At 45.2% G+C, this 14,582-nt stretch overlaps 1 protein-coding gene across 3 annotated transcripts in view; it reads left to right on the top strand.

Moving 5' to 3' along the window:
• LOC110494541 (cadherin-4) overlaps positions 1-14,582 on the top strand; it is a 350,356-nt gene that overhangs the window by 295,967 nt on the left and 39,807 nt on the right. For all 3 annotated transcript variants that reach the window (XM_036950599.1, XM_036950601.1, XM_036950600.1), the window contains exon 7: positions 12,028-12,172. In XM_036950599.1, the coding sequence (XP_036806494.1) occupies positions 12,028-12,172 (145 nt within the window). The remainder of the gene's footprint in view (positions 1-12,027; positions 12,173-14,582) is intronic.

Below are 14,582 nucleotides of genomic sequence, written 5' to 3'. Positions count from 1 at the left end.
AAAAAAGCTGTCCTTGAAATGGTCTTGATATGTTCTTCAAAAGTGAGATCAGGGTCCAGAGTAACGCCGAGGTCCTTCACAGTTTTATTTGAGACGACTGTACAACCATTAAGATTAATTGTCAGATTCAACAGAAGATCTCTTTGTTTCTTGGGACCTGGAACAAGCATCTCTGTTTTGTCCGAGTTTAAAAGTAGAAAGTTTACAGCCATCCACTTCCTTATGTCTGAAACACATGCTTCTAGCAAGGGCAATTTTGGGGCTTCACCATGTTTCATTGAAATGTACAGCTGTGTGTCATCCGCATAGCAGTGAAAGTTAACATTATGTTTTTGAATAACATCCCCAAGAGGTCCAATATATAGTGAAAACAATAGTGGTCCTAAAACGGAACCTTGAGGAACACCGAAATTTACAGTTGATTTGTCAGAGGACAAACCATTCACAGAGACAAACTGATATCTTTCCGACAGATAAGATCTAAACCAGGGAAGAACTTGTCCGTGTAGACCAATTTGGGTTTCCAATCTCTCCAAAAGAATGTGATGATCGATGGTATCAAAAGCAGCACTAAGGTCTAGGAGCACGAGGACAGATGCAGAGCCTCGGTCCGATGCCATTAAAATGTCATTTACCACCTTCACAAGTGCCGTCTCAGTGCTATGATGGGGTCTAAAACCAGACTGAAGCATTTCATATACATTGTTTGTCTTCAGATAGGCAGTGAGTTGCTGCGCAACAGCCTTTTCTAAAATTTTTGAGAGGAATGGAAGATTCGATATAGGCCGATAGTTTTTTATATTTTCTGGGTCAAGGTTTGGCTTTTTCAAGAGAGGTTTTATTACTGCCACTTTTAGTGAGTTTGGTACACATCCGGTGGATAGAGAGCCGTTTATTATGTTCAACATAGGAGGGCCAAGCACAGGAAGCAGCTCTTTCAGTAGTTTAGTTGGAATAGGGTCCAGTATGCAGCTTGAAGGTTTAGAGGCCATGATTATTTTCATCATTGTGTCAAGAGATATAGTATTAAAACACTTGAGCGTCTCTCTTGATCCTAGGTCCTGGCAGAGTTGTGCAGACTCAGGACAACTGAGCTTTGAAGGAATACGCAGATTTAAAGAGGAGTCCGTAATTTGCTTTCTAATAATCATAATATTTTCCTCAAAGAAGTTCATGAATTTATCACTGCTAAAGTGAAAGTCATCCTCTCTTGGGGAATGCTGCTTTTTAGTTAGCTTTGCGACAGTATCAAAAAGGAATTTCGGATTGTTCTTATTTTTCTCAATTAAGTTAGAAAAATAGGATGATCGAGCAGCAGTAAGGGCTCTTCGGTACTGCACAGTACTGTCTTTCCAAGCTAGTCGGAAGACTTCCAGTCTGTGATGTGCAACATACGCCTAGCTTCCTGGAATGGGTCACATATGTTCTGGTTTGTTCTTTGATACGAAATACATGACTGGTGTTTTTGACAGGCTTCCATCAGAGGAAGCGGAACACTGAGGTTAGCGTGTGGGTGTAGTTTTGTTTTTCTCCACATACAGCTGTAGGGAGAGAGCAGCTGGGAGCCAGCCAAGAGAATTGTGTGTGCGTGCGTGTGTGTGCATTTGTGTGTTTTGATGAAGATGTTGACGGGTGTGCCTGGGGGGAATTGGACAGACCCCATCAGTGGTTGCTGTGGCGTCGCTGGTGGTTGGCGATGCGTTTCTCAGACCCGCCCTCCAGCATGCTAATGACGGCCCAAAATCACACATTAGCAGTCCACACACACTGCTTACATACTCCTCACACACTCCTCCAGGCTCTCAGATCAAATGTCCATTGGCTCCGTCATCCCCCATCCCCTTACACCACACACCATGCAGAGTCCACAGCTGAGGAAACAGATTGGGCTTGTTTTTTTGTTGGTGTTTCTCTCTTTGTTTGTTTGTTGTGCTCTGGCCTAGTGAAACTCATCGTCTGGGGGAATATTAAGTGGCTGAAACAACAGCGTTTGGACTTGTTTACACGGTGTTTGTGTGTGTGTGTGTGTGCCTGTGTTTGTGTGTGTGTGTCTATTTATGTGCTCACGTGTGTGTGAGAGCAGAAGTCAGTCAATGTGAAATCCGTCAGTGTGTGTGTTTCCACACCATGCGGAACAGACACAAAGCAAGATGAATCATTTTTTGAAGAAGGCAGGTGTCGATGCTGTAGCTTGAGGCTTCTCTTTACCATTCAGCCCTCTGGCGCATTCTAAAGAACATTGCCTCTTTCTGTGAATAGTAAAGATATTATGTTTGTCAATGTTGTACTTGCTGTAATAAAAGGGTCCACTGCCCACATGACTGTGAAGGTGTATGAGAAAGACAACCTCCAACGCAAGTCTCTCCATCTCGATCTGGATTTTCATGACTTTATTTTTTAAAGAGCTATTTGGAGAGACAATTATGGTATTCTTTGCCTTTCAAATATAATGGTGTCTAGAGCTGTGAGACATCATTAGTCAACATGGGTATTCAGACACGGGGTTGTCACTCCTTCCTCTCACATGTTGACTAGACCGGGCACGTGCGTGTGGCCTCGTGCGGCATCGCCCGCAGGTTAATTTTGTCCACCCACACCAGATGAGATCAGGATACGCATGTTGAAATATCAAAACGAAGTCTGAACCAACTTTATTTATTTGGGGACAGGTCGAAATGCATGAAACAATCACGGCCATTTAGCTAGCTTGCTGTTGCTAGCTAATTTGTCCTGGGATATAAACATTGGGTTGTTATTTTACCTGAAATGTACAAGGACCTCTACTCCAACAATTCATTCCCATATAAAAGGGTACATTTAGTTAGTTTCAAGTAATTTCTCCTCCTTCAGTCTCCTTCTTCTGACTTTATATGATGGTTGGCAACCAACTTTAAGGTGCATTACCACCACCAACTGGACTTGAGTGTGGACCTTTAATCTTTCAGTCAGTTCAGTTTCAGTTTCAGCTCTTCAAAACCAATGAGGAGACGGGAGAGGTGGGACTTGCAGCGCATCAAACATCAAAAATAGAAACAAGTTATATTTTAGAGGCGCTGTTGCGCCTTCTTCACCATGCTGTCTGTGTGGGTGGACCATTTCAGTTCGTACGTGATGTGTATGCAGACAAACTTAAAACTTTCGACCTTCTCCACTACTGTCCCGTCGATGTGGATAGGGGGGTGCTCCCTCTGCTGTTTCCTGAAGTCCACAATCATCTCCTTTGTTTTGTTGACGTTGAGTGTGAGGTTCTTTTCCTGACACCACACTCTGAGGGCCCTCACCTCCTCCCTGTAGGCCGTCTCGTTATTGTTGGTAATCAAGCCTACCACCGTGGTGTCGTCTGCAAACTTGATGATTGAGTTGGAGGCGTGCATGGCCACACAGTCATGGGTGAACAGGGAGTACAGGAGAGGGCTGAGAATGCACCCTTGTGGGGCCCCAGTGTTGAGGATAAGCAGGGTGGAGATGTTGTTTCCTACCTTCAACACCTGGGGGGCGGTCCGTCAGAAAGTCCAGGTCGAGACCCTAATGACGAGTTTGGAGTGTACTATGGTGTTAAACGCTGAGCTGTAATCGATGAACAGCATTCTTACATAGGTATTCCTCTTGTCCAGATTGGTTAGGGCAGTGTGCAGTGTGATTGCGATTGTGATTGCGTTGTCTGTGGGCCTATTGGGGCGGTAAGAAAGTTGGAGTGGGTATAGGGTGTCAGGTAGGGTGGAGGTGATATTATCCTTGACTAGTCTCTCAAATCACTTCATGATGACGGAAGTGAGTGCTACGGGGCGATAGTTGTTTAGCTCAGTTACCTTAGCTTTCTTGGGAACAGGGACAATGGTGGCCCTCTTGAAGCATTTGGGAAGAGCAGACTGGGATAGGGACTGATTGAATATGTCCGTAAACACACCAGCCAGCTGGTCTGCGCATGCTCTGAGGACGCGGCTAGGGATGCCGTCTATGCCGGCAGCCTTGCGAGGGTTAACACTTTTAAATGTTTTACTCACGTTGGCTGCGGTGAAGGAGAGCCCGCAGGTTGTGCTAGCGGGCCGTGTCAGTGGCACTGTATTATCCTCAAAGCGAGCAAAGAAGTTGTTTAGTTTGTCTGGGAGCAAGACGTCGGTGTTAGCAACGGGAATGGTTTTCATTTTGTAATCCGTGATTGACTGTAGACCCTGCCACATACGGTTGAAGTCGGAAGTTTACATACACTTAGGTTGGAGTCATTAAAACTCATTTTTAACCACTCCACAAATGTCTTGTTAACAAACTATAGTTTTGGCAAGTCGGCTAGGACATCTACTTTGTGCATGACACAAGTCATTTTTCCAACAATTGTTTACAGACAGATTATTTCACTTACAATTCACTGTATCACAATTCCAGTGGGTCAGAATTTGACATATGCTAAGTTGACTGTGCCTTGAAAGCTTGGAAAATTCCAGAAATTATGTCATGGCTCGAGAAGCTTCTGATAGGCTAATTGACATAATTTGAGTAAATTGGAGGTGTACCTGTGGATGTATTTCAAGGCCTACCTTCAAACCCAGTGCCTCTCTGCTTGACATCATGGGAAAATCCAAAGAAATCAGCCAAGACCTCAGAAAAAATATTGTAGACCTCCACAAGTCTGTTTCATCCTTGGGAGCAATTTCCAAACTCCTGAAGGTACCACGTTCATCTGTACAAACAATAGTATGCAAGTATAAACACCATGGGACCACGCAGCCATTATACTGCTCAGGAAGGAGACGCGTTCTGTCTCCTAGAGATGAATGTACTTTGGTGTGAAAAGTGCAAATCAATCCCAGAACAACAGCATAGGACCTTGTGAAGATGCTGGAGGAAACAGGTACAAAAGTATCCAAATCCACAGAAAAACGAGTCCTATATCGACATAACCTGAAAGGCCGCTCAGCAAGAAAGAAGCCACTGCTCCAAAACCACCATAAAAAAGCCAGACTATGGTTTGCAACTGCACATGGGGACAAATGTCCTCTGGTCTGATGAAACAAAAATAGAACTGTTTCGTTATGTTTAGAGGAAAAAGGTGGAGGCTTGCAAGCCGAGGAACACCATCGCCACCGTGAATCACGGGGGTGGCAGCATCATGTTCTGGGGGTGCTTTGCTGCAGGAGGGACTGGTGCACCTCACATAATAGATGGCATCATGAGCCAGGAAATTATGTGGATATATTGAAGCAGCATCTCAAGACATCAGTGAGGACGTTAAAGCTTGTTCGCAAATGGGTCTTCCAAATGGACAATGACCCCAAGAATATTTCCACATTTGTGACAAATAGGCTTAAGGACAGCAATGTCAAGGAATTGGAGTGGCCATCACAAAGCCCTGACCTCAATCCCATAGAACATTTGTGGGCAGAACTGAAAAAGTGTGTGCGAGCAAGGAGGCCTTCAAACCTGACTCAGTTTCTCCAGCTCTGTCAGTAGGAATGGGCCAAAGTTCACCCAACTTATTGTGGGAAGCTTGTGGAAGGCTATCCGAAACATTTGACCCAAGTAAAACTATTTAAAGGCAATGCTACCAAATACTAATTGAGTGTATGTAAACATCTGACCCACTGGGTATTTGCTGAAAGATAGAAAATATTAAATAAATCATTCTCTCTACTATTATTCTGACATTTCACATTCTTAAAATAAAGTGGTGATCCTAACTGACCTAAGACAGGGAAGTTTTTACTAGGATTAAATGTCAAGAATTGTGAGAAACTGAGTTTAAATTTATTTGGCTAAGGTGTATGTAAACTTCCGACTTCAACTGTACGTGTCTGAGCCGTTGAATTGCGACTCTACTTTGTCTCTATACTGATGCTTAGCTTTTAATTGCCTTGCGGAGGGAATTGCTACACTGTTTGTTTTCGTCATGTTTCCGGTTACCTTGCCATGATTAAAAGCAGTGGTTCGCGCTTTCAGTTTGCTGCCATCAATCCACTGTTTCCGGTTGGGTAAGGTTTTAATAGTCACCATGGGTACAAAATCACTGATGCACTTGCTAATAAACTTGCTCACTGAATCAGCGTATACATCAATGCTGTTGTCTGAGGCTATCCGGAACATATCCCAGTCCACGTGATCAAAGCAATCTTGATGCTTGGAATCAGATTGGTCTGACCAGTGTTGAACAGACCTGAGCACGAGCATTTCCTGTTTTAGTTTCTGTCTATAAGCTGGGAGCAACAAAATGGAGTCGTGGTCAGATTTGCCGAAAGGAGGGTCGAGGGAGGGCTTTGTATGGGTTGCGGAAGTTAGAGTAGCAACGATCTAGAATGCTGCCAGCCCAGTCACACATTCAATATGCTGATAAAATTTAGGTAGCCTTGTTTTCAGATTAGCTTTGTTAAAATCCTCAGCTACAATAAATGCAGCCTCAGGATATGTGGTTTCCAGAATACATAGTGTAACGGCTGTCGTCGGTGGAATAAGGTGAGGAAAGGTGAGGTGCAGCGTGGTAAGAGTTCATGATTTTTAAAATAATCAAAACTAAACACTAAACAAAATAACAACTAGGAAGAACGAACAAACGAAAGAGTCCTGTCTAGTGATGAACCCCAAAACAGAAAATAAACACCCACGAAACACAGGTGGACCCCATTTCACCATAGTTTTTCTCTGCCTCTTTATCCGCCTCCTTGGCCTCTTAAAAACGGCAAACCTCGCCGCCGACCTCGGACTAGGGACCCTAGCCCCGGGTCCCGAATGGACGGGAGATTCCGGCAGCACTGGACGGACGGGAGACTCCGGCAGCTCCGGAGTGAAGGGCGATTCTGGCAGCGCCGGTGTGACGGACGGCTCTGCCAGCTCCTGGCTGACTGACAGCTCTGGCAGCTCCTGGCTGACTGACGGCTCTGGCAGCTCCTGGATGACTGACGGCTCTGGCAGCTCCTGGCTGACTGACGGCTCTGGCAGCTCCTGGCTGACTGACGGCTCTGGCAGCTCCTGGCTGACTGATGGCTCTAGCAGCTCCTGGCTGACTGGCGGCTCTGGCAGCTCCTGATTGGCGGGTGACTCTGGCAGCTCAGGACAGACGGGCGACTCTGGCAGCTCAGGACAGACGGGCGACTCTGGCAGCTCCTGGCTGACTGACAGCTCTGGCAGCTCCTGGCTGACTGACGGCTCTAGCAGCTCCTGGCTGACTGGCGGCTCTGGCAGCTCCTGATTGGCGGGTGACTCTGGCAGCTCAGGACAGACGGGCGACTCTGGCAGCTCAGGACAGACGGGCGACTCTGGCAGCTCCTGGCTGACTGACAGCTCTGGCAGCTCCTGGCTGACTGACGGCTCTGGCAGCTCCTGGCTGACTGATGGCTCTGGCAGCTCCTGGCTGACTGACGGCTCTGGCAGCTCCTGGCTGACTGACGGCTCTAGCAGCTCCTGGCTGACTGGCGGCTCTGGCAGCTCCTGATTGGCGGGTGACTCTGGCAGCTCAGGACAGACGGGCGACTCTGGCAGCTCAGGACAGACGGGCGACTCTGGCAGCTCCTGGCTGACTGACAGCTCTGGCAGCTCCTGGCTGACTGACGGCTCTGGCAGCTCCTGGCTGACTGACGGCTCTGGCAGCTCCTGGCTGACTGACGGCTCTGGCAGCTCCTGGCTGACTGACGGCTCTGGCAGCTCCTGGCTGACTGACGGCTCTAGCAGCTCCTGGCTGACTGGCGGCTCTGGCAGCTCCTGATTGGCGGGTGACTCTGGCAGCTCAGGACAGACGGGCGACTCTGGCAGCTCAGGACAGACGGGCGACTCTGGCAGCTCAGAACAGACGGGCGACTCTGGCAGCTCAGGACAGACTGGAGACTCTGGCAGCTCAGGACAGACTGGAGACTCTGGCAGCTCAGGACAGACGGGAGACTCTGGCAGCTCAGGACAGACTGGAGACTCTGGCAGCTCAGGACAGACTGGAGACTCTGGCAGCTCAGGACAGACGGGAGACTCTGGCAGCTCAGGACAGACTGGAGACTCTGGCAGCTCAGGACAGACTGGAGACTCTGGAAACTCAGGACATACGGGAGACTCTGGCAGCTCAGGACAGACGGGAGACTCTGGCAGCTCAGGACAGACGGGAGACTCTGACAGCGCTGGGCAGGAGGAAGACTCTGACAGCACTGGACAGGCGGGAGCACCTGTAGGTAGGAGACGGAGAGACAGCCTTGTGCGGGGGGGCTGCCACCGAAGGTCTGGTGCGTGGAGTCGTCACCGGATAGACCAGACCGTGGAGGCGCACTGGAGGTCTCGAGCACCGAGCCTGCCCAACCCTACCTGGCTGAATGCTGCCGGTAGCCAGGCCAGTGCGGCGAGGTGGAATAGCCCGCACTGGGCTGTGCTGGTGAACCGGGGACACCATGCATAGGGCTGGTGCCATGTACACTGGCTCGAGGAGACTCACTGGAGACCAGATGCGCTGAGCCGGCTTCATGGCACCTGCTCGATGCCCACTCTAGCCCGGCCGATACGAGGCGTTGCAATGTACCGCACCGAGCTATGCACACGCACCGGGACACTGTGCGCCTCACGGCATAACACGGTGCCTGCCCGGTCCCTCTCTCTCCACGGTAAGCACGGAGAGTTGGCTCAAGTCTCCTACCTGACTTAGCCACACTCCCCGTGTGCCCCCCCAATACATTTTTGGGGCTGCCTCTCGGGCTTCCACCCTCGCTGCCATGCTGCCTCCTCATACCGCTGCCTCCAGCTCAGCCTTGGGCGGCAATATTCTCCAGCCTGTGCCCAGGGTCCCTTGCCGTCCAGAATCTCCTCCCATGTCCAGGAGTCCTGCGATCGCTGCTGCTGCTGCCTGTTACCACGCTGCTTGGTCCTTTGGTGGTGGGTGTTTCTGTAACAGCCATCGTGGAAGAAGGTGAGGACCAAGGTGCAGCGCGATAAGTGTTCATGATTTTTAATATAATGAAAACTGAACACTAAACAAAATAACAACTAGGAAGAACGAACAAACGAAACAGTCCTGTCTAGTGATGAACCACAAAACAGAAAATAAACACCCACGAAACACAGGTGGAAAAAGGCTACCTAAGTATGATTCTCAATCAGAGACAACTAACGACACCTGCCTCTGATTGAGAACCATACCAGGCCAAACTCAAAAGCCAACATAGAAAAACAAACATAGACTACCCACCCCAACTCACACCCTGACCATACTAAAACAAAGACAAAACAAAGGAACTAAGGTCAGAACGTGACACATAGAGTCTAATGAAGTTCTTTCAGGGCCGTCGAGGTGTCTGCTTGGGGGAGGGGATATTCACGGCTGTGATTATAATCGAAGAGAATTCTCTTGGTAGATAATGCGGTCGGCATTTGATTCTAAGGAATCCTAGGTCAGGTGAACAAAATGACTCTTGTTCCTGTATATTGTTATGATCACACCACGACTCGTTAATCATAAGGCATACACCCCTGCCCTTCTTCTTACCAGAGAGATGTTTGTTTCTGTCGGCGCGATGCGTGAAAGAAACCGGGTGGCTGTACAGACTCTGATAACGTATCAGCCATGTTTCCGTGAAACAGAAACTGTTACAATCTCTGATGTCTCTCTGGAAGACAGCCCTTGCTCGAATTTCATCTACCTTGTTGTCAAGAGACTGGACATTGGCGAGTAGTATACTCGGGAGCAGTGAGCGATGTGCCCATCTACGGAGCCTGACCAGAAAACCGCTCCGTCTGCCCCTTCTGCGGCGCCGTTGTTTTGGGTCGCCTACTGGGATCCAATCCATTGTCCTGGGTGGTGGTCCAAACAGAGGATCCGCTTCGGGAAAGTAGTATTCCTGGTCGTAATGTTGGTAAGTTGACGTTGCTCTTATATCCAATAGTTCTTCCCGACAGTATGTAATTAGACTTAAGATTTCCTGGGGTAACAGTGTAAGAAATAATACATAAAAAAACGAAATACTGCATAGTTTCCTAAAAAAGGGAAGCGAGGCAACCATCTCTGTTGGCGTGTGAGCTGAGCATGTTTTTGGTTTCCCATTGGTTCTGGGAACGAAGCCATAAGTCTCCTAACTGTAAAAAAAAAAACGTTCTGAGGACGTACGTGAAATTTTTGCCTCTTCTGGGAACGTACATTTTTAAGTTGCAGGGAGGTTCTGAGAATGTTTTATTATGGTTCCCTGAAAGGTTCCCTGGGAGTTTTCTTTTGCGTTCTGAGAATTTCAATTCTAGGTTATTTGAGAACATGTTTCAATAAGACTTTTAATAACACTGCTATCTTAGGCTAATTGTTTTAAACTCCAAGCACAGATAGGACAAACATTAATTAATTTGCTTCGGCATTAATCATGCAAACACATTTATCTTTCATTATGGCATGGCGTCAGTGAGATTCTAAACTATGCTCTGCTGTTTTCTATCCATGGAATTAGTCCACTGTGCCACCATGATGGAACTAGCATGCCATGTTGTTGTTTTTTATTCATTCAAAGCAGTTTATTTTTGGCTATTCAATCAGACTCCATTTGAAAGGAAGCAAGCACACATTAAGATCAGACACTTAACAAGACAGAGGATAGAGAGAGTTTTTTTCATGCTCAGAATGGAATGTATATGTTTACAGGATCGGTGTCCCCACCGCAGGACGGTTGAGCTAACGTGCGTTAATGTGATTAGCATGAGGTTGTAAGTAACAAGAGAATTTCTCAGGACAAAAACATATCTGATATGGGCAGAACGCTTAAATTCTTGTTAATCTAACTGCACTGTCCAAATTACAGTAAATGTTACAGTGAAAGAATACCATGCTATTGTTTGAGGAGAGTGCACAGTTATGAACTTGAAAATGTATTAATAAACCAATTAGGCACATTTGTTCAGACTTGATATGACATTTTGAACTGAAATGCAATTGTTCATTGCATCAGTGCAAAATTTTGCACATACACTTCTTCCATCTAGTGGCCAAAATATAAATTGTGCCTAAACTGGAATAATACATTGTACCCTTTCTCTTGCATTTCAAATATGATGAAAAAATAAAATAATAATAAAAATGCATGTTTTTTCTATGTATTATCTTTTTCCAGATCTAATGTGTTATATTCTCCAACATTAATTTCACATTTGCACAAACTTCAAAGTGTTTCCTTTCAAATGGTATCAAGAATATGCATATCCCTGCTTCAGGTCCTGAGCTACAGGCAGTTAGATTTGGGTATGTAATTTTAGGCGAAAACTGAAAAAAAGGGTACGATCCTTCTTTGAACATTACTAATGATTTCTTGTGTTTTTTTGGAAAGTGTTCTGAATGTTCTGAGAACAGGACTTTAAAAAGGACTATGAAGAAACCTGCAAAAAACGTTATGCTGAAGTACTGAAATTCCCCCTGAAGAATTATTCCCAAAATGTTGTCGGTAGGTTGTATGCAAAATAACCATAGGACAACCAGTCTCTCACCAAGCTCTAAGAAACATATGGTTCTCAGAACATTATACGTTAGCTGGGCTGTGTTTGAACACAACATGTTAGAATCTCTTTTTCTTATTGGCAATTATCAACACAGGCACTCCAACGGGCTCTCTCTGTCGTGCCAAATAAAAGACTGGAATTATTGCTTCAATTGTGGAGCTTCCAATAAACATACCTCTCACAACCAACAGTCAGAATCAAGGTTGTTTTGAAACTAAGCTGTGCATGGCCGGATTTCAATGGTCGGCGTTAGTGGATTTTCCTGGACACTCTAGTATGCAATTACATTAGACACACTTGTGGAAGAGATCTGAAATGACAGGATTAATTGCAGTCAAAGGATTAATTGCTGTTATGTTTGTCAATATGTCTCTTTTGATGGTTCATGTCAATCAGTACTGCATTAATTAGCCTCAAAGTTACCATTGCAGTTACAGGATGAAGTCCAGCCTGTGTATACAATGTGTCCTGTTATGTTTATGTCAATGTCTCCTTTGATGTTTTATGTCGATCAGTGCTTCTTTAGTTATCGTCAAAGTTACTGTTGCATTTACAGGATTTATACAATGCTCATATGTTTTTTTGTTTTGTTGTTTGCAGCTGCGGGCCCATGCTGTGGACATGAATGGGAACAAGGTGGAAAGCCCCATAGATCTATACATCTACGTCATCGACATGAATGACAACCGGCCAGAGTTCCAGAACCAGGTCTACAATGGCTCTGTGGCTGAAGGCTCAAAGCCAGGTACATAAACTAGGACAGTAAATAGTGTCTTTTTTCTTCAAGTATTTCAAGTATATGAACGGAGGCATGATGACTTTAAAGGTAGAAAGAAGACCATGTCATGATTGGAGGAACACTTGTTTTACCAGTCAGAGATGAAGGCCAGATGTTAATCTACATTGTGTTCAGACACCAGATGTTTATCTACGTTGTGTTCAGGCAATGTTCTACTGCCAAGTTTAATGGCAGGAGAATTTATAAACAATGCAGGTGAGAGACCGAGAGAGAGAAAGAAAGAGTACACACACACACAACACACACATTGCAATAGTCTCTCCTCAGTGGAGCGTGGGTCTGTTCTCTGTTCTAGACCTGCTAATTAGCGAGGAGAACCAAACGTATTAAAAAAATTCTGTATTTTCAACTGACTGCGACTCTCTTGTAAAAACAAAGACAGAGTGTGTTGGGGTTACAACACTGTCAATTTGTATTTAAAAAATGTAGGTCACAACTAATTAGCTTATTATTCTCTCTCTCGCTCTCTCTTGTCTCTCTATATAAATGTATATTCTTCATTTCTATTGTAAAAGACCAAGTCCATAATATGTCAAGAACAGCTCAAATAAGCATAGATAAACAACAGTACAACATTACTTTAAGACATGAAGGTCACTCAATCCAGAAGATTTCAAGAACTTTGAAAGTTTCTTCAAGTGCAGACGCAAAACCATCAAGCGCTATGATGAAACTGGCTCTCATGAGGACAGCCACAGGAAAGGAAGACCCAGAGTTATCTCTGCTGTAGAGGATACATTCATTAGAGTTAACTGCACCTCAGATTGCAGCCCAAATAAATTATTCACGGTGTTGAAGTAATAGACACATCTCAACATCAACTGTTCAGAGGAGACTGCGTGAATCAGGCATTCATGGTCGAATTGCTTCAAAGAAACCACTACTAAAGGACACCAATAAGAAGAAGAGACTTGCTTGGGCCAAGAAACATGAGTAATGGACATTAGGCTGGTGGAAATCTGTCCCTTGTTCTGATGAGTCCAAATTTGAGGTTTTTGGTTCCAACCACCGTGTCTTTGTGAGACGCAGAGTAGGTGAACGGATGATCTCCGCATGTGTAGTTCCCACCATGAAGCATGGTGGTGAAGGTGTGATGGTGTTGGGCTGCTTTGCTGGTGACAATGTCTGTGATTTATTTAGAATTCAAGGCACACTTAACCAGCATGGCTACCACAGCATTCTACAGCGATACGCCATCCCATCTGGTTTGCGCTTAGTGAGACATTTGTTTTTCAACAGGACAATGACCGAAAACCCACCTCCAGGTTGTGTAAGGGTTATTTGACCAAGAAGGAGAGTTTTTCTAACTGCTTACAGTAAAGGGGGATGGGATGTGTTCAGCTCTAAAATAGATATTTCTATAAGACTAGAAGACTCTTAATATCAAAATGCCTCTGAAGCATTACAGCTGATCCTCCATCTACTATGGCTGCTATATAAAACCATTAAAAGAGACAGACCTGCGGGGAGTTGCCCTTATCGCTGTCGCCAGATGCAACATTCTGTGTCAAATCAATCCATCAGTGAAACTGGGTTTAAAATGGCACGCTTGCCAACACAGACGTACACCCATCGGGGTAGACACAGAAACAAGCATGTCATTGGATTTGATCAGTCTTACATGTAAGTAATTTGGCAATTACACTACATAATTAGTAATCCAATTAGAACTAATCCAATTGTTATTGTGATTCAGACAGGGGAAAATGATCAGTGGTGTGTATTCATTCATGTGTCATCACCAGGGTGTTCTACGAGTTTGCTTAGCACTTACCGCATGAGCTCTACAAGTTATTGGATGGTTATTGTAAATTGATAAGTTACACTGACATTAGTGAACCCTTGTCTATGGGGGAAAAAAACTCAACACCACCACCACGTTCTCCTCATGCATAGGAGATCAGACAAATTTGGCGGAAAAACACCAAAATGCTATAGTCAGTGATGAAAAAAGAGTTCTCAATCTTGTTGGCACTTGAGACACTCTGAAATGAGAATCAAATCAAATCCAATGTATTTATATAGCCCTTCGTACATCAGCTGATATCTCAAAGTGCTGTACAGAAACCCAGCCTAAAACCCCAAACAGCAAGCAATGCAGGTGTAGAAGCACGGTGTAAAGTATTTAAGTAAAAGTACTTGAAAGTATTACTTTACTTTACTAATCATATTTTTGACTACTTTTACATCACTACATTCCTAAAGACAAGTATGTACTTTTTACTCCATACATTTCACCTGCCACCCAAAAGCTCTCATTACATTTTGTCAGGACAGGAAAATTGTGTAATTCACACACTTATCAAGAGAACATCCCTGGTCATCCCTACAGCCTCTGATCTGGCGGACTCACTAA

The sequence above is a fragment of the Oncorhynchus mykiss genome, chromosome 17 (genome assembly GCF_013265735.2).
Source record: "Oncorhynchus mykiss isolate Arlee chromosome 17, USDA_OmykA_1.1, whole genome shotgun sequence".
In the NCBI taxonomy this organism is placed as follows: Eukaryota; Metazoa; Chordata; class Actinopteri; order Salmoniformes; family Salmonidae; genus Oncorhynchus; species Oncorhynchus mykiss.
Note: the sequence above shows the minus strand (reverse complement) of the source record. Positions and strands in the feature narration are given on the sequence as shown.